At 38.2% G+C, this 27843-nt stretch overlaps 3 protein-coding genes and 2 long non-coding RNA genes across 5 annotated transcripts in view; 3 read left to right on the top strand and 2 right to left on the bottom strand.

The window, feature by feature from the left end:
• LOC132956309 (cytidine monophosphate-N-acetylneuraminic acid hydroxylase-like) overlaps window positions 1–27843 on the top strand; it is a 503487-nt gene that overhangs the window by 61211 nt on the left and 414433 nt on the right. The window lies entirely within an intron of this gene.
• The window catches only part of LOC132956302 (cytidine monophosphate-N-acetylneuraminic acid hydroxylase-like), an 88458-nt gene that overhangs the window by 16306 nt on the left and 44309 nt on the right, over window positions 1–27843 (bottom strand). The gene's annotated exons all lie outside the window — the stretch shown is intronic.
• Window positions 3797–5145, top strand: LOC132956313 (uncharacterized). The gene is made up of 2 exons (XR_009666003.1): window positions 3797–3992; window positions 4690–5145. It is a non-coding gene; the product is annotated as an uncharacterized LOC132956313 (long non-coding RNA).
• LOC132956310 (uncharacterized) overlaps window positions 5513–27843 on the bottom strand; it is a 53192-nt gene continuing 30861 nt past the window's right edge. The window contains exons 3-4 of the long non-coding RNA XR_009666000.1: window positions 6702–6830; window positions 5513–5741 (exon numbers count right to left, since the gene is read on the bottom strand). This is a non-coding gene — a long non-coding RNA (uncharacterized LOC132956310). The remainder of the gene's footprint in view (window positions 5742–6701; window positions 6831–27843) is intronic.
• Window positions 14210–20359, top strand: LOC132956307 (NXPE family member 3-like). The gene is made up of 6 exons (XM_061029686.1): window positions 14210–14570; window positions 17119–17586; window positions 18440–18735; window positions 18958–19028; window positions 19275–19481; window positions 19563–20359. Exons 1-6 carry the CDS (start codon window positions 14454–14456, stop codon window positions 20114–20116), a joined length of 1713 nt encoding a protein of 570 aa, XP_060885669.1. The 5' UTR covers window positions 14210–14453; the 3' UTR covers window positions 20117–20359.

The raw sequence follows: 27843 nt of genomic DNA, 5'->3' as shown, positions 1-27843 counted from the left end.
TGAAAGAAGTGACAGTTCATTTTTAAATCAACTGTCTCAGGCAACCGATATGATCAATCATTCGACCTGTTTTTAACGTGTCTTTGAAATGATGATTAATCCTCATGAGGCTACAAGGTTATATTTCTGCTCAAACTGAGCATTAAGGAAGTCAAACCTCTGCCTGCACTGTTTTTAAAGGTATAGAAAGCGTCCAATAACAGTGAAAAACACATGGAAGCATATTGCATTGACATGAGAAAATACAAATCTGCTCTGTTTTAAAAGTCAGGTGAATGCACATACTGTAGCTACTTGTAAATGTAAACTTGCTCCACTTCTTAGAGCAATGTTGTTGTTTGACTTAGTTTCCGGTATGCACCTCCATGTAGTTATGCATTTTTTGGGTTTATTCTGAATTATTTAAAGTTGCTGTGATGATTTTTTATTTTTTTAAACCTTCCTTTTAAGTTGAATAATCGTTTTAACATCCCCGCTACAGGAGCTGGAAAACGTGTTTTCACAAATATAATAATGCCATCATTTCTAGATAAATGTAGTGTGTGCACATCCCGTGGTTAATTAGTAATTCCTGAAGTGCCAGAGCGGGGAGGAGACAAAAAAACACGTCCCTGAATGCACAGATCTTCGGGCACACCGGAGCATTCACAATAATCAGCAATGTACGAGATACAAGTAAAATAAAATATAAAAAATATGCAGACAGCAGATTAAAGACAAGATAAAGCAACACACAATATATACAAAATGTACAAGAATAGTAAGCTAGTTATTGCACAGTGACCATTGCAGCATGTTTAAAGAGCAGTAAGAGCTTCATTATTTTCTATCAAGTGAGGAGAAGTGCATAAAATCACGAAGTGCATCCGTCTCTCTCCCTCTCCCCCCTCTGTCTCTCACTCTCTCTATCTGTCTCTCCCCTCTGTCTCTCTCTCTCTCCCTCTCCCCCTCTCTCTCTGTCTCTCCCCCTTTCTCTCTCTCTCTCTCCCTCTCCCCCCTTTCTTTCTCTCTCTCTCTGTCTCTCTCTCCCTCTCCCCCCTTTCTCTCTCTGTCTCAATTCAATTCAAATGAGCTTTATTAACATGACAGATCAACAATCTATGTTGCCAAAGCAGTACAGAAAACATTTTGATCAACAAATGATAACAATATATACAGTAAACAAATACAACAAATATGAATAAAAGACATTAACAATAACATGAATTATTTTTACCGTGTATTTCTATGAAACATTAAGTGTATTTTGTCTCAGTTTGTGACAATCATGAACATATTTAGCAGCTCGTACTGCACACAGACTTTTCTCTCCACAGAGATAGAGCAGCTTCTGGGGATCAGGGAGATGGAGAAAGTCAGGATATTTATTATAAATGTAATCAAAAAGAGTCTCTCTTAAATCTTTATACATGTCACAGTGTAGGAGGAAGTGAGATTCTGATGGCAGAGTGAACACAGCCTGGCCTCTCTGGGTAACCAGTTCTGTCTGTGACGGCCTGTTTCTATGGTCAGACTGTGTCCACTCAGTCTGTACATCGTCATGGTTTTCTGTAGTTTCACATCCCTCACTGTGCTCAGGTACTCTGCCAGCTTGTACCTTTCTCTCTGTCTCTCTCTCTCCCTCTCCCCCCTCTGTCTCTCTCTCTCTCTCTCAGATCCTGTTCTGGCAGCATCTGGTGGTTGATCAACTCTTGTGTTGACTTAAGGTTTTTCCATTGAAACACAGCTATTTATTTATTCAACATGCACTCTGTTAGTAGATCTATCTATACTGTAAGATTATTTCACTGTCGACTGCCCAACTCCTTCATTGAACCTTCTGTAGGCTACATTTTGGGTTTTAATATTTTAATTGAATTTTCCTAATTGTTTTGCACCAAAACCCCAAGTCAAGTTCCTTCTATGTGTAAATGTACGTGGCAGTAAAAAAAACGATTCTGATTATTGTCTCACCCATCTCATATCTGCCTCCTCTGCTGTGATGGATTCCTCTGGATTTATTTCAACCTGGCTGGCTTATGTTCAGGTATAATATATGTTTTTTTTCTTCACTTCCTTATTGATGTCACAGTATAAACAATAACTCACAGCCATTTAACTGGCCTCTTGTATCTGTCTCAGTACACTAGTACGGCACTATGTGTATGTCCGACTCCGCTACAGGTGGGTGGTGATTTTCAGTTATCAGTTATCAGTTTTCAGTTAGTTAAACTTGGACCTTGTTGGCCGATTACGTCACATACCCAATAATTGACAACATCCATACACTTCAATGTGTTTAAAGGAAGAAGGTGTGACTTTTTGATCCAGTAGATGTCACCCTTGAGCACCAGCATTAGGCAAGGCAAGTTTATTTATGTAGCACATTTAAACAACAAGACAATTCAAAGTGCTTCACACAAGACATCAAAAGCATCATGACAGAGGAAAGAAAAGAAACATTAAAATAGAACATTTAAAAAATCACTGAAATTATTAAATCTGAAAATATGTTCAAATAAAAATAATTCAAATTAAATTAATTTAAATAAAAAAGAGTTTAAAAAATAAAATAATAATTACAGTGGAGAGTAAAAGTTTAAAATCTTCTTAAAGCTGTTTAATGAAAGGCAGCTGTAAACAGGTGAGTCTTCAACCTGGATTTAAAAGAGCTGAGAGTTTCAGCAGACCTGCAGTTTTCTGGGAGTTTGTTCCAGATATAAGGAGCCTAGAAACTGAACGCTGCTTCTCCATGTTTGGTTCTGACTCTGGGGACAGACAGCAGACCTGTCCCAGACGACCTGAGCGGTCTGGATGGTTCATAATTAATCAGGAGGTCACTAATGTATTTTGGCCCTAAACCTTTAAGCGCTTTATAAACCAGCAACAGGATTTTAAAGTCTATTCTCTTTTCTATTTGAAAAACATCTTTGTAGGAGGTCTGGAGGTCTCACCCAGAACATCTTTAGCAACAGAAATGTCTTTCCCTCAATTTGATCAATATTTATAAACAATTTGAAGGTTTTCCTCACAACTTTGAAATTATGATTTAGTTATGTGTCCTCTTTTTATGTTCATCAGGAACATTTTCATGCATTCAGAGAAATTCAGAGTTCCTACAGCTGTGTCTTCATACAGGCTCTGCAGCCTTTGTTGTTTTTTATGACATCATTGGACTAACTTTAGTTTAGTTTATATATAATCAAACATAATACAGGATGTGTTCATTCTCTGACACATGATGAAAGTAAGTTTTACTGAAAGAAGAGTTTAATTCATAGAGGGGGCGGGACATCGTTGATTGACATACAGACAGTCACCATGGTTACTCACTCCCACCTGCCTGCTGTTTTGTAACGTTGTTTAGTGTAATCCCTATAAATTTGTTTATCACAACAGGTGAGCTTCGGGTGGAGAAGCTTGATAGTAACTTTTAAAAACTGAGAGAGAGCAGAAAACACTGACAGCAACATTTTAAACACCGGGGTTATATCTCTCATCACTGTCAGTCTGAGCTCTGTCTGACTCTGCAGACTGTTAACATCTCTCTTGTTAAACGGTTTCTTGTGTCGCTATCTGAGATGTAAATTTAACTGTGCAAACTATGCAGATAAGTTAACTGTTGCTCACGCCGTGTCGGTTTGGAAAAATATCAGAACATTTGCATATAACCGAGATCGAGTTGTTTTTGCGGACTTTAAAGTTTCGTTTTCGTTTTCACCGCTGCGGAGCAAAAGAGGATGAGACCATAGACTGTAAATATTACTGGACAAACCCTGACCCGTCTGTTACATGCAAATGTAAATGTATACTGCAAATGAGTCCAATCGACGGCCGCATCCATATTGGATTTGCAGTCTCAACCTAACTTCGGATCAACCTAGCAACAGCAGTAAGGCGGGACTTAACGCCGCCCATTCAGCTCGACGTTAGCAGTCCACTTCACAGCATAGCTAACGGCTAGGCTGCTATCATCCCCTATTCCTGCTCGTCCTGAGTTATCTCTATAAACAGTAAGTTAACATTTAACTTTTCTACAACACAGTTAAAACTAATTATATTCAACCCAAATCTTTAATTAAAGTCTTAAAACTACACTTTTATATACAATTATGGTTATTAGTTAAATGTGAGAAACATTTTGAGGCTAATCTTTACATTTAAATTCTCACATTGTGTTACAAATCATTACTTGGGTGTAAGAACACAAAGTCTGTTTTAAAACGATAAAAGACGAGAGCTTTGGTGTCTTTTTTTGTTTCGTTGTTGTTGATAAAACTACTGTTAGACCATAGACTGTAAATAAATAATTGAGACATCCAGAAAAAATCAATATTACAAAGCATACAGTTCATGTTACTGTTCTGACAAAAAAGAGGAATGTCTGTGTCTTATATTTACTGATGTCAACAGTGATGACAGTGAACATGACAATTGAAAATGAATGATTTAGTATTTATTATAAGACATTTGTTTCCCTGTGAAGTCATGGAGTCTGTGGCCGCTGTCAGCTTCACACCAAAAACTAGTATTAGAAAAAATAGTGTTTAAGACTGGCATCTATTATTATGAGTTGCAGCTACCTAGTTAAATATTATTCCTGCAGATGTGGCTAATAACAAAAAAACATCCTGAGCTGTCACATGTGGTTAACTGTACATTTTGTCTTATCTGAGGCATTAATTGAACACCTTTGTATTTCTGCTATAGACACAGTGTGGATTATTGGTGACTGGTCCGTCGAGGTGCCCAGAGAGCTGCAGAGACAGAGGAAGAAACCTGAGCCTCAACAACATCTACATTGTTGGTTCTTCTGGGGTGGACTTCGGTTGCTTCTCTTCAACAGCTCGCTGCGAGTGAGGTCTCCCCCGGATGGCCTGAGTGATGTCACCCACAGGCTGAGAGCTGAGGCGGGTTTTAAGCCTCCTGACAAACAGTTACACCGCACCCGCCTGTCAAGCTGGTCAGCTACACGCCTTATTGTGAATAACTCTTATCCTTCATCAAATCAAACGACCCCCGTACAGTGTGTGTCGATCGAGACATGAGCTAATCACACCTATTTGTTTGTTTTGTACCAAGCTGTAAACATGTTAATCTCTGCTGTAAAAACAGGCTTTTTGAATGTGGTTTTTCAGATTAAATTAATATTTCTATATAAATGCACTTCTTTATGTCTACTTATGAGTATACATTTCAGATTTGAAATGACAAGACTAAAATGTGCATTAATGCTCAACTCAATAGCTTAGGGAAGGAAGTCTACTTTTACACAACTTTTTATTCTTTTGACATTTTTTGTCACATGTAGTTCATTTCTTAAAATGGGATGGAACAGTCATTGCAAAATTTGCCCTTAAACACAACCACATTCTTAAATGAAGATACATGGAGAGTAAATAAGATCAATAACTTGTGAATAAAAACACAGTTAAAAATGATTTAGAAATGTAGTCTTCCCAGATCAATATCACATAATATCAACTTCTCCCATCTAAACTGGACAAACGGGTTTAAAATGAGAAGAAAATGGTTTGATTTCAAGTCGTTAGGAGGAAATCTATTTTTATTTGAACAGCATGAATACAGTCTTCCAAGGTGCAAAACCTCCTTCTCCTGAAGCCTGTGGAGCTCCTTCATGTACTGCCGTCTTATCTGCTGGCCATCTTCTCTCACCAGAACTTCGACTGTTGAAAAGTCATTCTGAAGAAGCTTGAGCATGTGACATGGATCCAGGAGAACATGGACTTTTAGTGAGGGGTCTTCAGGATGGCAAAGAAAGAGAGAAAATAGCAGTTATTCATTAAATCATTTTTTTGTGCATTTTCTGTATTCATCTGTGCGTAAGAGCACATTTCTAAATTCAACAGTGTACTACCCAGACAACAAAGGTACAGTATTCAGGTAATCAACATCTATTCAAAGTTAAGAATATAAACCTTATTGTAATCATGCTATTTTCAGCTCTCTCACTCACTTGCACAATGATATTCCACATCAAATTGCCTCAGATTTTGTGAGGAAAAATTAAATAGTTTATTGTGGATAGTACTTCATCTTAACATGAAACAAATATAACCTGAATTATTTAAATCATTAACAGGTCCCAACTCTCTGTGCTTCAGTACAGAACATACAGTAGCTAATTTATTATTAACATGATCTCGGTACATGGCTGTATTCTTCAAACTATTTCTAGTACTAATTGCTTTATATCTTACTTTCATTCCACATGTTATTTATATTTTATATTTCTACTGCTATATTCTGTGTAAGAACATCTGTAATGATTAAGAACTATATTAATAACCAGATTAAATTTCCCTGAACTCATTCAAAGTTAAGTTTTTTATAAATTTGGTAACAGTTTGCACAAATCTTAAGACACTACGTCAACCATGTAACGTTAATGTCATGTGTTACTAGACAAAGTTTGTTTTTTAATGTCGACATTTACGTGGAGTATTACATTCATCATAACGTCAGATAACCATATTTACAGTCTGCGGTTAACCACCGAGCTGAATCTTTAGCTTCTAACATCACACAAACTCATTATTTTCAACATCTTAACAACAAACATTTCTAAACCATTGTAAATAATGGGCTACACTGAGTACAGTTAGCCGACTGGTTTACAAGCTAACCCTAAACAAGCTAGGTCCATAAATATAAATACCGACATGAGTAAGCAGTAAATATAACACTACTACATCACTTACCGAAGAAAACTGAAGCATCAACTTCTTGGATGGTCTGTTAACCGCACAGCAAGCCATGTATGTTGTCAGATATGTGTTAAACAAACTCTCCAAACGAAGTAAAAAAGAGGAGAAATCAGACGGATCAAACTGCTACGTAGCCTCCTGACCTGCTGCTGAACTGACAGACAGATGCAGCGCGCAGAGCTGTCAATCAAATCTACCACAACCCTTATATGGTCATAGCCGTTTTCCTAAAATCCGATGAATTATAAAAAAATTATAACGTCGTGTAGCGGACTCTGTTGCTACGGCCGCTACTTCTGCGTTGTTTATTTACATCACATCTTACGTCGGGAAATCCCCCGCGGCCCCTCCCCTCTGACAGGGAAAGTCCCCGGCTGTGAGGAGCATATGTGAATGGCTAGTTCAGGAGAATCTCAGGAGAAGTCCTCCTGTAAATATCTAGATATTATCCGGAGTGCATATGTGAAAACGGCTTAACTAATCAGATGTATCTCGTTTTTTGGAACCAGGCTGTAAACATGTTAATTCCTGTGGTAAAAACTGGCTTTTTTGGCTGTGGGCTTATGGCACTTCCGGCTCTTCTGCAGCCAGCCTCAAGCGGAACCTCGAGGAACTACAGTTTTTTGTACTTCCGCATTGGCTTCATTTTTCGAGACCGGAGGTTGCCCCTTGGGTGAGACGCGTCTGTGTAAGAGAATAAACTGCAGCATGATAGAATAAACACATAAGCCTGGTTCTACGATCTCCCTGCTTTTGCAGATCATCAACACGTTAAAATCCTTCACGATCTAATATCGTTATATCGCCCACTACTATGGCTGTGTATACTACTTAAAACAACCTCTCTGGGAAATGTTCCAAGTTAGAAGGCATCTTTTTTAGAAAATGTTCAACAAACAAGGCAAAACTTCTTTCCCTTATCCGATAAAAATCATTGTTAACAGAATTAAGTTCATATGGAAGCCCATTTCCGCCAGTTAAAAAAATAAAGATGAAAACTTGGCTTTGTTGAGATTTTTTTTTGCCCATATTAAGTCGAAATTATGAGATAAAAAGTCGGAATTATGAGATAGTAGAAAGGAAGAAAACTTACTAAAGACAAAGCAGTAGCTTTACTTTGGTGTGAGCTCTAGCTGCTGTTTAATATGATAGAGAAATGGATTGTGAGTACATTGAGACTTACTTTAAATGTGGTTATACCACAAATTAAATATTGTCTTTGCTAGTGGATTCACATGGGATAGTGCTAAGCAAACGCACCCTTGAAAGGATTTTAAGGAAGAAGCAGCTCTGGTGAAAAAAGAATAAAACTGATGTGGCTGAGGTGGCAACCTTTATTGAGAATCAACTGGAAACATCTGGTCAGTGCCATGGTTACAGATGGATGCACCAACAATGTTGGTTACATGGGATTGTGACTGACAGAGAAACAGTTTGAGTATTGCTGCAGTTATTTGATGGTGAAGGTGTTGATGTCAGGTCAAGAAACAAACTGCGGAGGCGTGTTTACCACAGCTGTGGTCCAAACTATGTGTAGCATATTGATGGCTATGACAAGCTTAAGCCATTTGGACTTGCAATCAGTGGATCCATTGATGGTTTTTCCAGGAAGATGATTTGGCTTGAAGCTTACAAAACAAACAATGACCCAAAGGTCATCGCTGGCTACTATATGGATGCTGTGATCAATGCTGATGGTTGCCCTGCCAGAATCAGACTTGACTTGGGGACAGAAAATGGCCATATGGCTGAAATGCAGCAGTTTTTGCATTTTTCTAAGAACCAAGCTGAAACAGACAGTATAACCTTTGGTCCAAGCACTGGAAACCAGCGGATAGAATGATGGTGGTTAACCTTGAGAAGTGAGTGTGTCCAGTTTTGGATTGACCTGTTTGACAAACTGAGAGAAGATGGCTACTTCTCAGACAACTTCTTGGACAAGTCCTTGATCCGGTTTTGCTTTCTTCAAACAATACAGGTAAGTGACACATTCAAATATTGCCCAATTATATTTTTAAGAGACACAAATGACCATGTGTGATATAGTCATTGCCTTTATGGTGTATGGAGACTAAATAATACTCAATTTTTTGTTTTGTGGTTAACAAAGAAATCATGATGGTTGGGGTAATTATCAAATGAATTCATATCATGTAATATACAGATACTGTATATTAAATAATTTTAGAATTGTATAATAAATGACATTACATAATGATGTCAAAGACAGGTTTTTTGATATTTTGATAGCTGTTATATTATGCCTGCAACAGTAGTTGCAGTGGAAAAAATTACAATTTGCTGGTATTCATATTATTGCGCGAGCCCACTGTATCACAAGCAAGGACAAATCTCACAGATAAAAAACAACCATGGGTCAGGACTACTAGCCAGGGCAGTAATTATTAATGGCTTATATTTTATACACTGACTAAATATGATGTGCCTTCTAGGAAGAACTTGATGAGGTTGTTCTGACTTGGAATAACCACAGAGTCCACAACTCACGGTCACCTCATGGACGTCCCTCCATATTGCATGCATTCTCTCAACTGTGCGGAGGCAGGGATTGTTTGCATCATGTGGATATGGAGAAGATTCAAATCTGCCTTGAAGAGTGTGTGTTCAAGGACTTCCCATGTGATGAAGATGTGTGTGTGGACCTAATGTCAGAGTATAATCTGAATTTGACCAATGATGTGTTTGAAACAGTTAACCTGTACATCAGACTTAGGCAGCCGATCAACAATGAACTGGACCTAGATGATTAACTTTCCTAGGCCTGTGTCACTTTGTATATTCCCCTTTTTATGTTTTTCTCACAAAACAATTTTCTTACATGTGTTTTGACCTGGGAGGAATGCTAATGTATTTATAGTTACCTAAGAAATGTTAAAGATATACAAACTATGTTCAGTGCATAAAGTTCTTTGTTGAACTGACATTGACTACTTGTAAGAAGTGAGTAAAAATGCAAATGCACACATGTAGAAACATTTTTTTATTAAAACATTTCTATTTCACAGTATACAAAACTGCTATGTTTTTATTTTAACTTCAATGTAATCTAACTTATACAGCAGATAGTATATAGCAGTAACAAAGTTATTGGCTCATGGAACAGTTGAGAATGCCTTGCTCCCTTTCGATAACCAGCAATAACAGCACCTGAAAAAATAGTGCTTGAGATGTGAAATGAGAGGAGTATTAAATCAAAGGTACCTGTTTTGTTATAAAGAAATAACTTACATAAATGTGCTGGAAAAACTCTAAACTCAAAATAATTAATGTACCAAGAAAATAACACAAATATTTCATTTAGATTTTTTATCATAAGGTAATCTTTTTTAAATTAAAACAAATATGTGCATTTGGAACAAAAAAATGTTATGCAAACATGACATATAATGACATTACCCTGTCGTATCAATAAAAAAAGTATAAGTAGGTAAACTTAGAATTATTTGCAAAAGCAAGATGCAAGCTCTCTAATGTATCGACAATAGAGTGAAGCTTAAAGTGGGGATTTCCCAAAAACAAGACGGAGGCTTGTTGTTCTGTGTTTGTGTTATGGAGCCAAGGTACAGTAAGATGAACAAATGCTTTCAAGCTTCAAAAAACACCAGTTGTAAATGTGTCAAAGAGAACACAGATGGTTAAGTTATATGTTGTCTGAAATAACTAATTTGTTGGTGAAGTCTACACCATCAATCTTAGACATCGTACTTAATAAAGGTATTCACAGTACTCTGCATTGAAACATACTTCTTTAAACTTCTTAAATTGAAAGCAATGATGAACAACTTAAAAGTGGCAGCAGAAGAATGTTGAAAGCATGTTAAAGGACCACTAGGTAGAATTTAGGGAGATTTATAGTCAGAAATCAAATGTTATTATTGTTTAATCATCAGAAACTAAGGATTGTTGTGTCTTCTTTTGTTGTATTCTATCGGTTGCCAGTGAGCAACCTCACCACAAGGTGTCACTAATTTCTACACAATGGTCTTTTAAAAGTGTGATACTAAAGTAAGGTAAAACATCTGTAGTTATTACTTTAATACCCAAATTTCATCTGAAAACCTTCAAACCTAATCCTGAGCCTCTGAGGTCAGTCAAGCACATTTGGGCTGAAATCTTTTTATCTTAGATAATGTCCATTACCCACACACTGCCTTCTAGGACTTTGTTCATTTCATGTCGAAACTCTGGGTAGCTGTCATAACTGACTGGCAACTCCAAGAAACAGCCACATGTATGAGCAACAGGTCTGTTCTGATCTAATAGGTCTGAGCATTTTCTTCCAATGTTTAATCACAAAAGAAGGCTCCTGAATCAGTTTTTGGTGAGCAAGCTCCTTCAAGATTTGCTCAATGTCATCTGCTGTTGGAAACCTCCGGCAGTTGTCAATATCCATAATTTCCAACAGTTCTTCCTGGTCAACATCTTCAAAATGTAAACGACATGATTCAAGGATCACTCGCTCAGACTCCGACACATACTTGAAAAAGATACCCACAATATCACTCTCCACAAAGCCCAAAAGTTCTTGTTCCAACAGCATGGGTGCACGTTTTACAGGAAGGTACTTCTCTTTTTTCCAGCCAAATGTGATAATTCGGCCTACACTTTCCCATTCTTGTTCACAAAAATCATGACGTAGGTATGGCACTTTGAAGACATTTCCTAAAGTGCACTGTATGTCTTGCTTCTTGATTGTTAAATAGAAACGTAAGAGAGGTAACTTTGTCTTTTCACACAGTTCTCCAACTGTGATAGTATCGTCCAATGAATGCTGCTGAAAATCGGTCAAATCAATGTCAAAATCAGTAAGGGTACCCTCTGCATTTTTTTCCATCTGGAAAAAACAAGTGCAGAGCCTTTTATAGCAAGTTCTTTTTTTTTACCTTCCTTTGAGACACTCTCTTTTCTGGTCCCTCCACCCTTTTTGGTGCGTACCTGCACAAATCCTCCTTCTCTGAAATGCATCCATCCTATCTCAAAATTTCTCTGATTCTTTTGGGCGTTCTTTGGAATAGTGTGATGTTCTCTTTCAGGCACATGATCACCCTTGCTTCTTGATAGTTTTCCTCTAAGCTGCTCAAAAACCTTCATCTTGCGACTCCTTGGTTCGTTTTCCTTGCGTCTGCAGTATCCAAAAACAGCCAGCCGATCACCATACGATGGCAGATAATCCCTTAGCTTATGGTGACGAGATGTGAGGCAACGTTTTGGTTACACTTACAGGATAATTTCAGAAATGAACGTGTGTCAGGGTGGTTATTTTGTTTGGCTTGTTTGTTTCAACATCTAGCCTAATCACACTGATGATTGAGTCATATTTCTTGTGCTAGAGAATGGCTCCCAGGTATTCTGCCCCGTACTATTGCAGTCATTCTTTGTGAATACTAGCACTTTATTCTGAACTGGTGCCATCTTCATACTTCTTCTTCAATACTATCTCTCACCTCTCTACTCTAACCTTGAGACAAGAGATGTTGGTGGTCAATCAGAGGGCAGAACAAACACGTAGCTGTTGGACTGCCACCCATCTGGAAGAGGGGTTACTACCCTTTGATATGTCATGAAGGGAAAACGGCCTGTTTAAACACCAATTCACTAGAAAGGACCATGCCACAACAGTATTAGTTTGAACATTTAATGTGAATTGTAAGATATATTGACAGATGTATGTGTATGAGAGGGGTGTAGGTGTGAGATGGCCATCGTCTTTCAGGCTGGTCTAGGAGGTTGATCGGGCGAGCGAGAGACTCAGAGTAGGGGTTCCGTCTCGGGTATGGATCCACCCAAACTGATTACGGCCCCAGACTGTACCTGAAGTGAGAGAGACGAGGGAGAGGCGTGTGTCAAGTTGGATGGGAAGGGATGAGGGGGGAGGGAAGGGATGAGGAAGGAGGGTGTAGTGGAAAAATACTGTCTGTCTGTCATCCTTGAACTTAAAAGACATAGATGTATGTGCGTCATTTAGCAATTAAAAACTGTTTCTCTGTATGGCCTTGGTCTGCATCTCCAACAGGTACGCTCCTCATTATCTGAGTACAGCATGATCCTTAATCAGTTCCCTCCTGACAAAGGAGTTGCTGTTCGTGTTCCACCGTACCAGGTACCTTATAAAGAAGCTTGCATAGATAAATCACCAGGCAAACTAGAAGAAGGTGTAGCCACTAGGGCAAGCTGAAACCAATGACCATGTATTACTCAAGTATATGCAATATACCTACACCCTGTGAATGTATAAATATGCTCTGCAACCGGGACTGCCCCGGGAATCTTTGATGCACTTGTGACTGATGTTACTTTTGTAGCTGAAAAGATGGAGATATTATGTATTTGTGACCTTTAATAGTAAATTATTCTTTTTTATTTACCCAGGGCAGTGAACTGGGAAAGGATGCTGCTCACCTGTTAGTGAGCAAAGTTCCTGTAAAACTGCTTTGTTATCTGTTGTTTGAGCTGGCGTTTTTATTCATTATCGTCCAGATTTTGACACATCACTGGATATCTAAACAATGGTTGAATGTAGGGAGGAAAGTCTTATGAAGGGTATCCGTCATCTTCATCTTTATTTTGTTTGGGTGTAACTTCTGTTTAATTTTATAGATGCTGGGAAAATAACATGTTTCTATTAGTGTCTACTTTGAAGGTATTTTTTAACGTTTTCCAAACCTCTTTTATGCTGCATGCTTTAAGCTCTTTGCTTCTGATTTTTGTTTTTAATTGAACCCCTGTATCACATTTACTTGTTTTGTTACTGGATACTTTAGGGATAGGAAATACTCTTCACTGTTTGAGTTAAAGCTCTGATATAAAACCCCATGTCATATATCATACTTTATCAATCTATGATCACATCAGTTAAAAAGCACATGTTCAGTTTGATAAATCTAGTTAAAAATAGTCCTCCATTTAGAGGTAGTACAGTGCCATCAAAATATATTTAAATGCCCAAAAATAAGTGTCGTCATTTGGGAAGCATGGGCTATTTGAACAGTTTCAATTAAATTACTGCAGACATGGTATCATATATGCTGAAGCTGTGAGACACAGAGTTGATGAGCTTAATTTAATGTTGTCTAAAATTATACATCATGATTTTTAGAATCATTGATTTTTTAATTTACAAAGTAACAAGTGAAACTGAAGAAAAAACATTGAGGAATAAATGGAATAGAATTAGAATCTGAAATGTAAATGTGCTAAAGTATAAAGTAACAAAATAGTACCAATTAAATAAATAAAATTGATTGATTGATTGATTGATTGATTGATTGATTGATTGATTGATTGATTGATTGATTGATTAGGCTAAATGTACATGTTTCCTTCGTGCCTCCATTACTGTGTGCCTGCAGGGAAACTAACCCTACCTTAAGTCAACCTTTTGTCCTCAAGTGACGTCAGTACATTTCATAAGACCATGTAACCTTGGCACACCTGATTGTGAGAATTTGACCATCAGTATGAACATTATAATTATGTTCCTGTCAACCCTCAAGCACCAAAAACTTGTTTTGTTGTAAACTCCCTGTTTGGTAACAGATAATTATCACATTCTCGATTGACTAGATTAGTTTGATGTTGAAAGCTAGACATGATGACACACTATAAATATTCAGAGGTTTTTATGACTGAGTTAAGTGTCTTCAAGAAGAATTCATATGATAAACTTAACACAGAGTCTGTTTCCCCTTTTTGTTGTTTTAATCCAGTACCAGAGGAGGACTAACCATGTGGCTAAAAGATTTTATAAGTAACCATGTCAACATGAAACTTCTGAAGACCTGTGTCATCCTTCTCCTTCTGACTGTGTTGTTCTTTGTACTAAGAAACATGGACCTGCTGCAGGTGAGAACTGGGATTATTGGTAACACTTTAAAGGTGGAATTTGTATGTTTTGAGTCTGATTACAGGAGACTATTTACAACAGTCTCTTTCGATGTACTCTAAGATAACATTAATCTTTTTGTTGCAAATAAACACTACAGGGGCTGGGGGGTGAGGGCACTAGCATGGGCCCTACTTGAAAATGATGCCCACCTGCTGCACCCCCAAAATCCTAACCAACTATACGCCTTGTCAAAGGTGGGACAGATGATAATATAACATTTATGTGGGGAGCATTTTTAATTCAAATATTTCACTGCTTTATTCCTTAAAGATTCAAACTTAGAAAACTTGTGTTTTTTGTGTTTAAAGTTATGACATTTTCACAGAAAATAACATCTTAATGATACTTTATTGTTAGTAATAATTAAATAAATACTTATTGGAGACAGACAGGGAAAATGCATACATGACATGCACACAAACTTGATGCCATCCCTGCATGCAATAAAACAAAAAGAATCACAGGTGTTTACATGATTAAGCAGTTAAAAGGTAAGATGTGATTTAGTTGGACTTTAATTACTCTTAAAATGTGACATTTGATTCTGCACTGTGACTTCTTAAGACATGAAATGTTGAATATGTTTTTTAAATTTTGTTAATAATAGTAATTCTGAAGTTACAGGAGTGTCCACTAGAGTGGACATCATGCAACTCTATAATGCAAAAAATGTTTATTTATTTATTTATCTTGTGCATAAACAACGATCAGAATTCTTCCCCTTTCAAAATCACATTTCCAGTTTTCACATGTCAACTGGGGTGGAGAGAGCCATTTAAATTTAAGTTTTGAATATAATAATAGAAAGTCTTTGAGTTTTTGAGTGTTCCTGTTTAAAAAAGGAAAAACATGTTTGATGAGCTAAAACTGATTGATGAGCTCAGTTTTTGCATTAGGATGCCTGAACAGCATTTAATGGGAGAAAATCAATTCATGAAGAGTAACCAAAACCATCCCAACATCAGTTATTTTCATGTTTCTGTTTATGATGCTTGTTTCAAACCCGTCTAGGGGGGCAGGTTTGCAACATAAAAAAACCCCCGGCAAGTTACTTCCCCGGTCCCCAAACCAAAAGCAAAAACTAATCTTGATTAACAAAGATTTATTTCCAACACCAATTCAAACACCTATCAACAAAGAACAATCTCTAAACTTAAACAAAACCAAACACAGGAAACAAAATGAGCACAAAAGAAAAAAGGCCATAAACGGCTTCTCAAACAAAAGATTTGCTCGAATAAGAAAAACACAATTCAAAGCTTTTAACAATTCTGTGACAACATCTGAAATCTAAGTCTAAGTTGGAGGCCGAGGAATAACGAATGCTGCTGCTGTCAGTACACGCGCCGCCCCTCCTGAGAATCCCAGCAAGCCTTATAGACGTGACACCACTCCCGACCAATGACGGCGGCGTCCTCCCTCCAGCTGGTTGAGTCCCCCAACCAATCCCCGAGCTCCATCTGCAGGTGCATCAATCCTCACACGCAAAACACACAGAGGTCTCACTCCCACACACACCGCTATACAATACACAAATATACGGCCAGGGCCGTAACAATGCTATAAACAGAAACTCCTCAATTCAAGTGGGCTCCAAGACTTTATTCCATTCTTTATGCTTAGTGGAAAATGTCCTGAACTGTAAATATATAAAGAAATCAGTGTTAGGAAGTGTGAATTCCTATTTAACTGTTCAAATTTTAGACTTCTATCCCTGTGGAGTTGCTGTAGCTTAGTGAGTTCATATTCTGACCATTTCCTAAATCCTGCATCTGTATGGAAGGGAGTAAAACCCTTTATAAATTCAATGTAAGTTAGTCCCGAGATTGCAAACCAAAAGATGCTTTTACTTTCGTCCACATATTTGGTGAGACTCTGGTCCATTTAATCATTTGAATGTCCCCTAATGGGACGTCTGTGAAAGCTAAGGCCTGTAGGGGAGTAACAAAAACTTTTTTCAATGCTGAGCCAGAGTGTGTCTGACGGCCAAATTCCACCAGCTTCCACTGTCTCAGCTCGGCCAGTTACACAAGGCTTCTATTTTTGCCAGATGCTGGAGCACGGTGCATCAATTTACCACAGAAAAGTCTGGGAGGGGAAGTCATTTTCCATTTAAAAATAAATTGTACTTAAATTTGATGGTGAAGACATGTTTAAAACAGTTGGGACAGTGGTAACAAAATAGTATAAAAGTTGTAAAATGCTTTAAATAACAGCTGATGGAACATCTTACAGTTAATAAGGTTAACAGGAAACAGGCGAGTAACATTTCTAGGTATAAAAAGAGCATCGCAGAGTGGCTTGTCTTTGTGAAGTCAAGATGCGGTGGATGTTTTCTTGTCCACTGACATCCACATATTAGATCCCTTGCAATCCTGTAACTTTTTTTCTTGTGTAGAGATCATGGCAGTATATTTGAAAAACCTTCCATCCTCTTTTAGTTTAATTTAGTCCATTTGTTTGATACATCGTTGTAACCATCCTTCTTTTTCGACCCCTTGCCAGATTCATTTTGAAGAAAACTCTATCATCTTCCTGAAGAAAGTGACCTCCGCTCCTTCCACTGGTCCTGTGTTGGCTCCTTACATGCCTGACAACTTCTGCACCATCAAGCCACTGTCTTCTGCAGATGCTGAGGAGGAACGTCTCATATTGGACTCCATTGCTTGGCCTGAAACTCCTCCTCTGCCAGCTCCTTTTTCATTGAGTCAGACAAGTAATGCCGCCCACAGCACCTTCATCATTCTCCCAGGGGGGATTGGAGACGAGCGGCATGTAGGAGACCAGCTGGAAGTTATGATAAAAATGTACGACTTCCAAGGTAACCCCAAGAAGTCTGGAGGAGATGCAATTGTTGCCCGGTTGCACAACAGGGCACTTGAAGCAGGTGTGGCTGGACGAGTGGTGGATCTCCTTAATGGCTCCTACTCTGCTGTATTCCCTTTACTCTGGGAAGGAAGTGCACAGGTTGAGGTAAAGTTCAAGGCTATATCCTTAAATATTAATATACAATAAGTAATGCCAAAAGAATTACCTATTGCAATGGTATTGTCCTGTAGGTAGTTTAATTCATGAAATGTAAACCATTCCCCCTGATTACTTTTGCTAACAAGCAACAACATTCAAAGTTAAAACAAAGACATTGTGGAAGTCTGCAGCGCTCCTGGTCCGGTTGCATTCAACGACGTCAAAGAAAATATAAGGAAAGAAAACTCTCTGTGCTCGACCAAATAGTTGCCGACTACGCACCAAGACTCTTAAAAACAGTCTGACTTCCCCCTACACTTCACACCTGGGCCACAGGCCTGAGTCTGTCCAACACACGGCTGGTCACAACACTCATAACACTTTATGTTTACACTTTTTAATGGTCTGATGCTCTACAGAACACTTCAGCTACTCTAAAATTGTCTATGGGCCAGAGATGGTGTCAGAATTGTTGGGTTAGATAGTTGCAAAACTAAGGGTCCGGATATTATGTTACGAGCCAATTTACAGAGTACTTGTTGCAGTGGCCTGGGATTAGAATCCACTCTTGGCCTTTTGCTGAATGTCACCCCCCACTTTCTACTCCCAACATTTTCTGTCCGTCTTCAGCTGATATAACAGAGAGAAGAAAACAAGTTCTAATGGCCAGCTAGTGGAGAGTTTACCATATCAACCCTCTTAAACATAAGAGAGATTGTTAAGTTAAATAAATTAGCAACTTCAGTGCGCTGAAGCAAAAAACTAAAGAATAGTTATGAACTATCTATTTATACAGGTACTGTACATGGGGTGTTTCTTGTATGCTATAACTTTAAACTCTTGTTCTTTGTTTTATCAGGTGACCCTTGTCCACTCAAGTGAGGCTGTCACAGTTCTACGTCGGCTAAACAGAGATCATCCTGATAGGGTTCGCTTCCAAAGCGTCTTCCGCTCAGGCTCAATCTCTGAATCTACCATCTGTAATGTTTGCCTACGTCAAACCAGCCAGCCACAGTGCAACTACACTGACCTCCATACAGGTGACCCGTGGTTCTGCTACAAGCCAAGGAATCTGAGCTGTGATGCCAGGTTTAACCACATGAAAACAGGATATAATAGTGTACTCAAGACCGAAGAGTTGAAGCTCTTTCAAAGGTGATGGAGCTTAAAAAGCTATGTATCTCCTGGTTCAAATATGTCTAGTTAATAACAACAGACATTTATGAGTAAGTCTAAAGGTGTTTATATATCTTTAAAGCCCAAATATGGAGGCAGAGTAACTTTGCAATTAAATCTTTACCTTTTGGTAAATCATGTTTTGACAGTGATTATATTAGTGTGTGTAAAGTACAATATATAATGTGAAGTTTTATACAGGAATGTCAACCTGAAAGTCTTCATTCCGGCTTCAGGACCTGCCAGTGTCATTGTGTTGCCACGAAGGAAAGGTAAGCATGATCTTTCCTACTCTCACCAATAAAAAATGGAAACTGAATGAGCTTGAGACCTTGACAGTTAAAGTGACTTGTGAAAAAGTACATACAACCTATCTCTCTTATACCAAGGCATTGGCAGAATGAAGTTATTTTGGTAATTGCTAGGTAGTAAGGATATCCCATATGGGGGGTAAAGGGTCTGTTGATGATAAATGATACCTGAAATAACCCAATCCTTTTTTTTTCAATTCTTCTCAGGGCAACCTGCGGTCAATCAAGACAGTGGGAAGTCTGGACTCTCTGGGTATTACTACCAGGGTGTGTGGCAATCACTAGGTGGCTCTAACGTTCAACAATTCAACAACGACTCTGCAATCAGCCAGTGTTTGAAAAGCAAGGTGGTCCACATGTATGGAGACTCAACCATCAGGCAGTGGTTTGAGTACCTTGATGCTTCTCTTCCAGGTATCTGTTCCACAGTTATTGTAGGCAAAATGTGGTTTATTAATATTGCAGCTTAATCTGTTCCTTCTGTCACACTTGCAGAGGCTAATGCAGTAAACCTGAACAGTCCGAAGCCAGCAGGACCTTACATGATATGGGAAAATACAAACAAAATCATGGTAACATACCGCATTCATGGTCTTCCTCTTCGGATTTCAATAATACCAACCAGTAAGGAGTGTTACGTTTCCAAAGAACTTGATACGCTGGTTGGTGGTACCAACACAGTTGTAGTTTTAGGAATCTGGGCCCATTTCAGCACTTTTCCAATTGAACTTTACATCAGACGGCTTCAGAGCATCCGCAAGGCAGTGATCCGTCTGTTGAATAGGGCTCCTGGCACACTGGTGGTCATCAGAACTGGGACCCTCCAAGCTATGCACGTTGGTAATGTGATAAGCAACGGTGACTGGTTCTCGTTTCAGGTGGACAAGGTGCTCAGAGCCGTGTTCACAGGACTTAATGTCCAACTGGTGGATGCATGGGATATGGTTCTTGCTCACCACTTACCACACAACATTCATCCAAAACGTCCCATCATTAAGAATATGGTTGATGTTCTATTGTCCTACATATGCCCACAAAATAAGAGATAGCTGTTCATTTAATGAAGGAATTTTAACAATTCAGGAAAAATGCAGCTCTTGTTGGTAAAACTGAAACTGAAGCAGTTTTTCTGCTTCTTGTGTGTTTCTATCAAATTATTTATTTTTCCTAAAGCAGACTATACAGACAAAGCAAGTATTACTTTGATCCATCTTTTTAACAGAGAATTGTGAGTAAAAAAAACGAGAGCAAACCGGATTGCAATCAGTTTGAAGTCAAATAGCTCTAATAAAAACAGGTAAAATAAATACATCTGAGCTCAAGTCTAAATTTACCATACCACAATAAGCAAAATTTACCATTTAGTCCATTTACTCTATAGAATTGTATGAGAAGTTACTATCTACCCATTAATGGCTAACTAGTAGTTAATTCCCCATTAACTATGCAACAATTTGTGTAGTTACATTATCTGTTAAATTATAATTAGCTACTCTAGAACATGTAATGCGGAAATACTCACTATCTACCCATTACTAAATACCCATGACATGAATTTCTTCAGCCAATTTACATGAAAACTAAAAAAAAAAAAAAAAAAAAAATCCATTATGCCATCCAACCTTTGGCTGCTCAATTGAAAAAGAAAAAAGTCAGGAGAATACCTCGGCTTGTGAGGGAGCGTCTCCTATTCACCTTAACAATCATGTAACTATCTTATTAACCATTAAGTTGACAATTTTTTTTTTTTATTCGATGTGTTAATCAGCTAAAGTATGGATCCACTGTCGTTAAATGATTCATGAGCTTAAGTTATTATGTGAGTAAATGTTTTATTGCTTTGATTATTAATCATGTCCTCTCTGAGGTAAAATATCTGTTGACAGAGAAGCATAGCATGTTTCCTTGATGTCTGATGATATAGTTAGGTCATTTTTATGATTTAATTCAGTAAATATCCTACATATGGGACCTTTAAACTTGATCCTATCCTGAATGGTTGGATAATGGACTTTTTACCAATAGGTGGCAGTGCGTGACAGTAAATGGTGTTCTTTCTATCCTGATCTTTTCTTCCACCAGCTTGTTGTCTGTCAGCCCTTCTGTACATTATGTACACTAATGAGTGTTGCAGCATTTGTGTGCGTGTGCTGTTGTATGTGTACATATTTTATATGCTGCAGCTGGATTGCTCCTACAGAGTTTCATTGTATACATTTACAATGACAATAAAGATCAATCAATCTATCAAAAACAGACACATTGGGAAATGTGTTGATGATACTTTGATTGTCAGCCTTCTTGAGGGGGGAGAGCAGGGTTATGAGGCAGTTGTGGATGACTTTGTGGCTTGGCATGATCAATCTTTTCTTCATTTTTATGTGTCATAAATGAAACACTTGATTATTGTTTCGAGCAAATTTTCACTTTAAATAAGTAGAACAATTTGTCCATGGAGTAAGTGTTTATTTCTTATTACAAGCAAAAAATAACTAACTCGATGGAGTTTCTTCTTATTTCAAGTGAAAATTTGCTTGAAACAAGTAAAACATATGGAAATCAAGTGACTTTTTAGGTGATGTGTCTTATTTTAAGTGTAATGAGATTTGTTTTGACTAGAAATAAGACAAATATTCTTGGTAAGATTTTGAGTTTTTGCAGTGGACAGTCACCAGCTTATTTGTATAACTTTAGATAGAGGTAAGACTGGTGAAACGTGTTCTACTTAAGTCAAATATTCCTTTAACTGTGGTTAGAAAAATGTATATATAGCACTTTGAATTTGACACTGACAATATAGAACAGTACTGGCAATATAAACTCTTCCAGGTTTGAAGATCTGTATAGCATTACAAACACTGTAATTCATGAACTATTTTTAGGTTTAATTAACAATGGAAAAACATCAACCACAAACAGTTAGCCAGTTTTTACATGCAACTTTTCCAAGAATACAGTGTCACATTTCTATTTTTTGTAAATAAATTGTCTTTATTGAAATATTAACTCAAGTGTGACTTTTTTTCCACAGCTGTCATATTTGAATTTTAAAGAGATCATACATTTAAAAGAAAAATTCTACCTTCTTCTACTACAACGATGCATCTGCCCTCCACATGTAGAATTTGTGGATTATATAAAAGATGACGCTGCTAAACTTCCGAATGTGTGTGTGTGTGTATGTGTGTGTGTGCGTGTGTGCAGTTTTCATTTGCTGTCTAAGCAAACAAAGCCGTTTTAGGCCAAATCCATTACCCACACTCCACTCTTCAACACAGAGATGAATTCTGTTCTAAAATCTGCATAGTCTTTGTAGTTAGATGTTCCAAAGAACAACTACAGATGTGAGCCAAAGGCGCCCTTGCTAACTGTGGCTGTTCTGCTGTGAATGGTCCTAGATAGGAACAAGTCAGACACAGTACCTGAGGAATAGGCCAAGCTCCTTCTCATCTCTTTCTCTTACAAATCTCAAGAGATGATTTGAGGTAGTTTGTTCTTCCAGTGACATAGATCCTGGTAACTTGATGGTTTTGGTAATGTTTCTTGCCTTGGGTTTGAGATCATCCAGAATGTTCTTCAGTCATTCCCAACTCATGGATTGTCCAATAGACCTGAGAATTGGCTTCCAACACTTTATGATAAATGCTGGTTCTTGTACCATCTCTTTGTGGGCTATTTCCTCCACCAGACTTGGCAGATTTTCTTCAGTTGGGAGTACACAGCAGTTGTGACTGCTGAGTATGCTGAGGAGTTCATCCATATCCATGTTTGATTCTCAAACTATGGTATGCGTACCGCTCTTTGTGGTGGTACTCAAAGGAATCTCCACAATATCAAAAAAAAAAAACGTTTAGCAAAAAACGCCATTTTTTATTTTTTTTGTCGTACTCTTATCTTATCTGGCTTGTATCTATTGGGTTGTATTTATATCAAATGTGTTTTCCCCTCTAAATTAATCTAGTTTTTGCAACAAACAACTTTAATCTTCTCAATTTATGCTCGCGCGCGCACAGACATAAACACCAGGAGTACGCCTCGCGCTTTGAAAAGTTCCACTCGATATTCCGTTATTTATAAGAGTTCAGTACTAAATCAACAGAAAGCAGCTGTAGGCCTACATTAACAGATATTCTGTTACTTATTGGAGTTCAGCACAGAATCGGTGGCAAGCAGCTGTACATTAACATTTTTAAAACGGAGCCAGGAGATGCTTCTGTTGTGATGCATTTACAAGTATACGGACAGTATAGTGTACGGACAGTCGCTCACCCTCTATCTCTCTCTCTCTTGCTCTGAAGCTGATGTGATTCTGCTCTATTTTGCTGTCTTAACTATGCGCAGAAGTCGAGAAGGATTTTTTTTGCTATGTTGAACGCAGAGCCTTATAATACAGAGACTGTGGTTGCACGGAGCCTGCACTCTCTCGCATGTTCTCTCTCTCACGCGTTCACTCTCTCACGCACTCTCACTCTCTCACGCACTCTCTCTCTCTCCCCCGCTCTCTCAGGCACGCAGCAATTTTATGAATAAATTAAAAATTAAATGAGAACAGGCCAGAAATATACTTGGGCCCAGGTATCGTCTTTGTGTGGGAAACACTGGAGACTAGATATTCTCAAACAGGTTGTTGGTATAAAGTTTTCATTTTTATTGTGCTGCACTTCTTTTAATTTGGGCAAATGTCAGCGTTGTTTGGCGTTTAAGTGCCAGTTCTAGCGCTAGCCCTTAGTAGTCCTATAGTGTGGCTGTCAACAGTCAATAATAAATAATATTCTTTTTATGAATATATTTGCCTCCAGGGTAAAATGTGTGCAGAAATAGACCTACAGTATATTTTAACATCTACCATAATGGTGGTACTTGGAGAACCAAATATTTTCGGAGGTGGTACGCAGTCTAAAAAGTTTGAGAACCACTGTTGTAGTTGGTTCCACAGGTCTTTGTTGCATAAAACATATCCCAGAAATCAGTGAGGCAGTCTCTGGTGACCCCACTCCCAACTCCAGCCTCAGCCTCGCTACGTTCAAACACACGCCTGATTGAAATATTAACATCCAGTATGCAGTTGTCTGTAAATGCTTCAATCATGTCCATAAGACAGTGTGCTTTGCGGATCACAATGACTTGCTTCTCCACTATATTCTCTGGATTTTCAAAGAAATCAATGGAACTTGAAGCCTGCTCAGAATCCACAATGTGAATAATATCTTCTTCCATCTCAGCTACCACTACTTCTTCTATTTGATTTTCAAAGACTGTGTTTGCGCCGCTTTCTTGTTGGCTGTTAACTGGCCAGGAATCTAGACTTACTGTGGTCTTGACGTGTAGAGGTGAGTATATCAGAGGGTCAGCAAGACCATCGACAAGTTCACAAGGCATGTTGGTGCCATATCCAAGTACAATAACTTCATCATCACTGGAAAGATCTATAAGAGGCTGCCCTGATGTTTGAGTAGAAAGAGTAGCTTGGAATGTTGAGGTAGTATTGGGACTGCTCCAAGAGAAAGGCCTACTGCCGTACCGAGGTCTTTTGACAGGAGTGGGGGAGAGCAGTGATGGGCTGGATGAGGATGGCGATGTATGTGTAGCTGGCCCAAGTGTGTTGGATGTGTCAGGTGAAAAGGGCATGTCTGTTGTTGCATCACTAAGCTCAGAATCACTACAATCTTTTGGCTTTGTACAGCAGTATAGTCTGTGGATCTTGTAATTAGTTTGCTCTAACAAACTTCAAACTGTGACACTACCCTCAAGGGGCTCCTCAGAACCAATGACAGAAAGTATGCACTCAAAGTCCTCTAATTTGCCTTTCGTCGATGTACCGTTGGGGAAAGTCAATGCACCGTTGGGGAAAAAAAGTGTTTTCCCTTTTTCAAGTATGGTGGATACAGTATCATCTTTGCTTACAACTATCTCTCTTGTTCCACCCCCAGTAGGCCTTCTTACTTGTTTGTACATAATCTTGGTAGTTCAACCAGCCAAGTTATATTTTCATTGTCTTCTATTCAGCATTCTTATTTCCACAAAGTGTAGGCTTACAATTAAAGCTTCTGGTTGCTGTGGCTGAGGTGGTGGATGGAAGTTTCATCTTCTCTCTTAGTCTATTTATTAAAGTTTGTTTCCTTTGCTCTGTATTGTTTGGCCTCAGCCATGTGTGCTGGACAAAGGACTCAAGCCTGACTAGAGTTATTTTGGAGGGAACTAAACAAAGGAGTTTTAGCCCAGCACCCCCCAACAGCAACTAAGAAATAGGTGTGAAAAATGAGGGGTGGGGGGTGTCTGAATTCTCTATCCTCATTGGAGGAGAACTGAGGTAAACAACCATCAGTTCCAGTCTTTAAAAGCAATCGTCAGGCATTGCTTCTTTCTCTTCAAATGTGGTCTGCCCACAGACACAAGATACCCTTTTTGCACATGATGGACTCCAACATTTGAGGAGGCAATCTTCCTGTTCTTGGCTTACATAGGTTAAACTTCAGAGCTGAGGTTGCTCAGTCTAGGTAGCTCTTCACATGCTGAATTCAAGCATCAGAGGATTCAGTTGACTACTTCCACGACATATTTTTAGGAGTTTTGAGCGCAATCAGATGCTATCAGGTTCGAGCAAAAAGAAGAGTTTCTTTCCTTTGATTTTTCGTAAGACGTCATTCAACGCAACTGGACAGGAACGCTGAAGAAAGCCCACTGATACCTGAATCCACAAGGTCACATAAAGAACTCGGCTCCTGCAACCAGAAGACCACAGAGCAGCGCTCTGGTCGAAGATCTGAATCCCGCTACCCTCCTCCTACATCTGCCACGAAGGAAACCTGCCTGAATCTGATGATTCAACAGAGTAACGATCTAACCAACTTTGCAACGATCACCAGGAGTTACCCCAAGTAAGAGCTTTGGTCTGGGCAGGAATAGTTATGTTTCTTTTATAACCACTGATAATTATGCATCATTGTTGACGACACGTCACATTCTGTTTATTATCTGTTGTAAGCTGCTGCATTTGTTTTATTGTGATGAATCGCCATGTTCGCCTATGTGTGTAACGCTATCCTAATTTACCTTCAGTCAACAGCTTTCACAAACAGAAAGACCAGTGTACCCACCTTCGAATAAAAGTCTGGCCACTGGCTTTCTGGTGTTTAAGTAACAGTTACTGAACTCAGCTCAGAGAGCTCAAACTATTTCAAAAGGCAGCCACACGGCTTCCTTTGTTGTCCACCATTTTGTCACCATGTGACAAAGCCACATGGTGCATAGTCTCTCTCCACCAGCTTGTTTTCTCTCTCTCTCTCTCTCTCATCCACACACACACACACACACACACACACACACAACTACACTTTTACACCTCATTCACAAGTTTTGTTTGATGTTTGTTTGCTTAGATTAGTTTGTAATAGTTATTTGTTTGATTAAGTTCAATGATTTTGGATTGATGTTGCTTTGTTTAAATAAATTCTGTTATAATTTAAGAGAGCAGTCCTTTGTGATTACTGGTGTATTTGCATTGTGATATAAGCTGGGTGTGACGGCTTTGTGTACGGATTTCACACCTTCAATTTATTAAATATAGTTAGTAATTATTAATAATATTAGTAATTAAATAACTAATTTGAGACTGATTTTAGTGATATTTTGGTTATATTTCTCTGATCCCAGGGTGGTGCCCCAAGAGGTGATTAAACATAGTCTAATGATATTGTTATTTATATTATTAATAATTAAATATAATTATTAAAGAATATAACCAAAGTTGACTTGATAAAACCCCAACAACATTAAATGTATTCATTATTTCTTCTCTCTACGATAACTTGAATGTTAATGTACAAACCCTTTACATATTTTCTTCTTTTTTTTAGTGACCATTGTTTTCATGTTGTTGTTAAAATAACAATGAAAGAAGTCCTCTTGATGAGCTCACTAAGCACTAAGACAAGACATTGGGTTGTTTTTGGGGCAAACCGAGCATATCACTGACGTCCACTTACAGTCAACACAGGTAGCCTCAGTTTGTTTTTTTGTTGTACTTTCTCCGCACTTGGCACTGCTCCAGCCTGCGTCATGGCGCATGTGTGGCCGGGGCGGAAATCAACGGTAGCAAAACTACTAACTAAAGCCAACAACGCCACCTAGGGTTAAAAGGAGCCCTAGGAGTCCAGTTTTTAAAAGATCACACATGTTCTAAAATCAGGGGTGAGCAGACAATAAAAAAACAGACAATAGAGGGTGTATTAAAAGTATTTAGCATAAAATAACCAATAAAAACAGCTATGTATCTAATCTAAAAAGTCTTTAAAATGTATACTTCGTCGCACTGAGGCTATTCTGTCAGTCTTAAATTAAATGCAGCATACTGAATGAATACTCTACATAGCAAGAAATATGAAAAACTGCAGTTTTATTACAAACCTGGGCATGGAAAAATAAAGACCCAGAACATAAATCTAAGGCGCTCTTCCTGCTCGTCTGTTTCATATCTTTTACACACAAATGTTTAAGAAGTCCAAACGAAGAAATGTATTAAAAAACCATCATTCTAATGAAATCCAAAATTCCAATCACATTTTTACCTAAGGAAAAAATAAAGCAGTGTTATGTTCTGCTTGTTTTTGAACATTTACAGTTTAGCTTACTGTACATAGTAAAGTAAAGTCATTTATTTAAAAAACACTTTTCTTTTTAAATCCATTCTAAATTTTATCCTCATGTTCAAGAAAAATCCTTATCAAGCTAAGAAAGAAAATCAAAGGGTTTTGCATTTTACAACGGAAAGGCAGGA

Source organism: Labrus mixtus, chromosome 22 (genome assembly GCF_963584025.1).
Source record: "Labrus mixtus chromosome 22, fLabMix1.1, whole genome shotgun sequence".
NCBI lineage: Eukaryota > Metazoa > Chordata > Actinopteri > Labriformes > Labridae > Labrus > Labrus mixtus.
The sequence above is the reverse complement of the archived record's forward strand: the minus strand, read 5'-3'. Positions and strand labels throughout refer to the sequence as shown.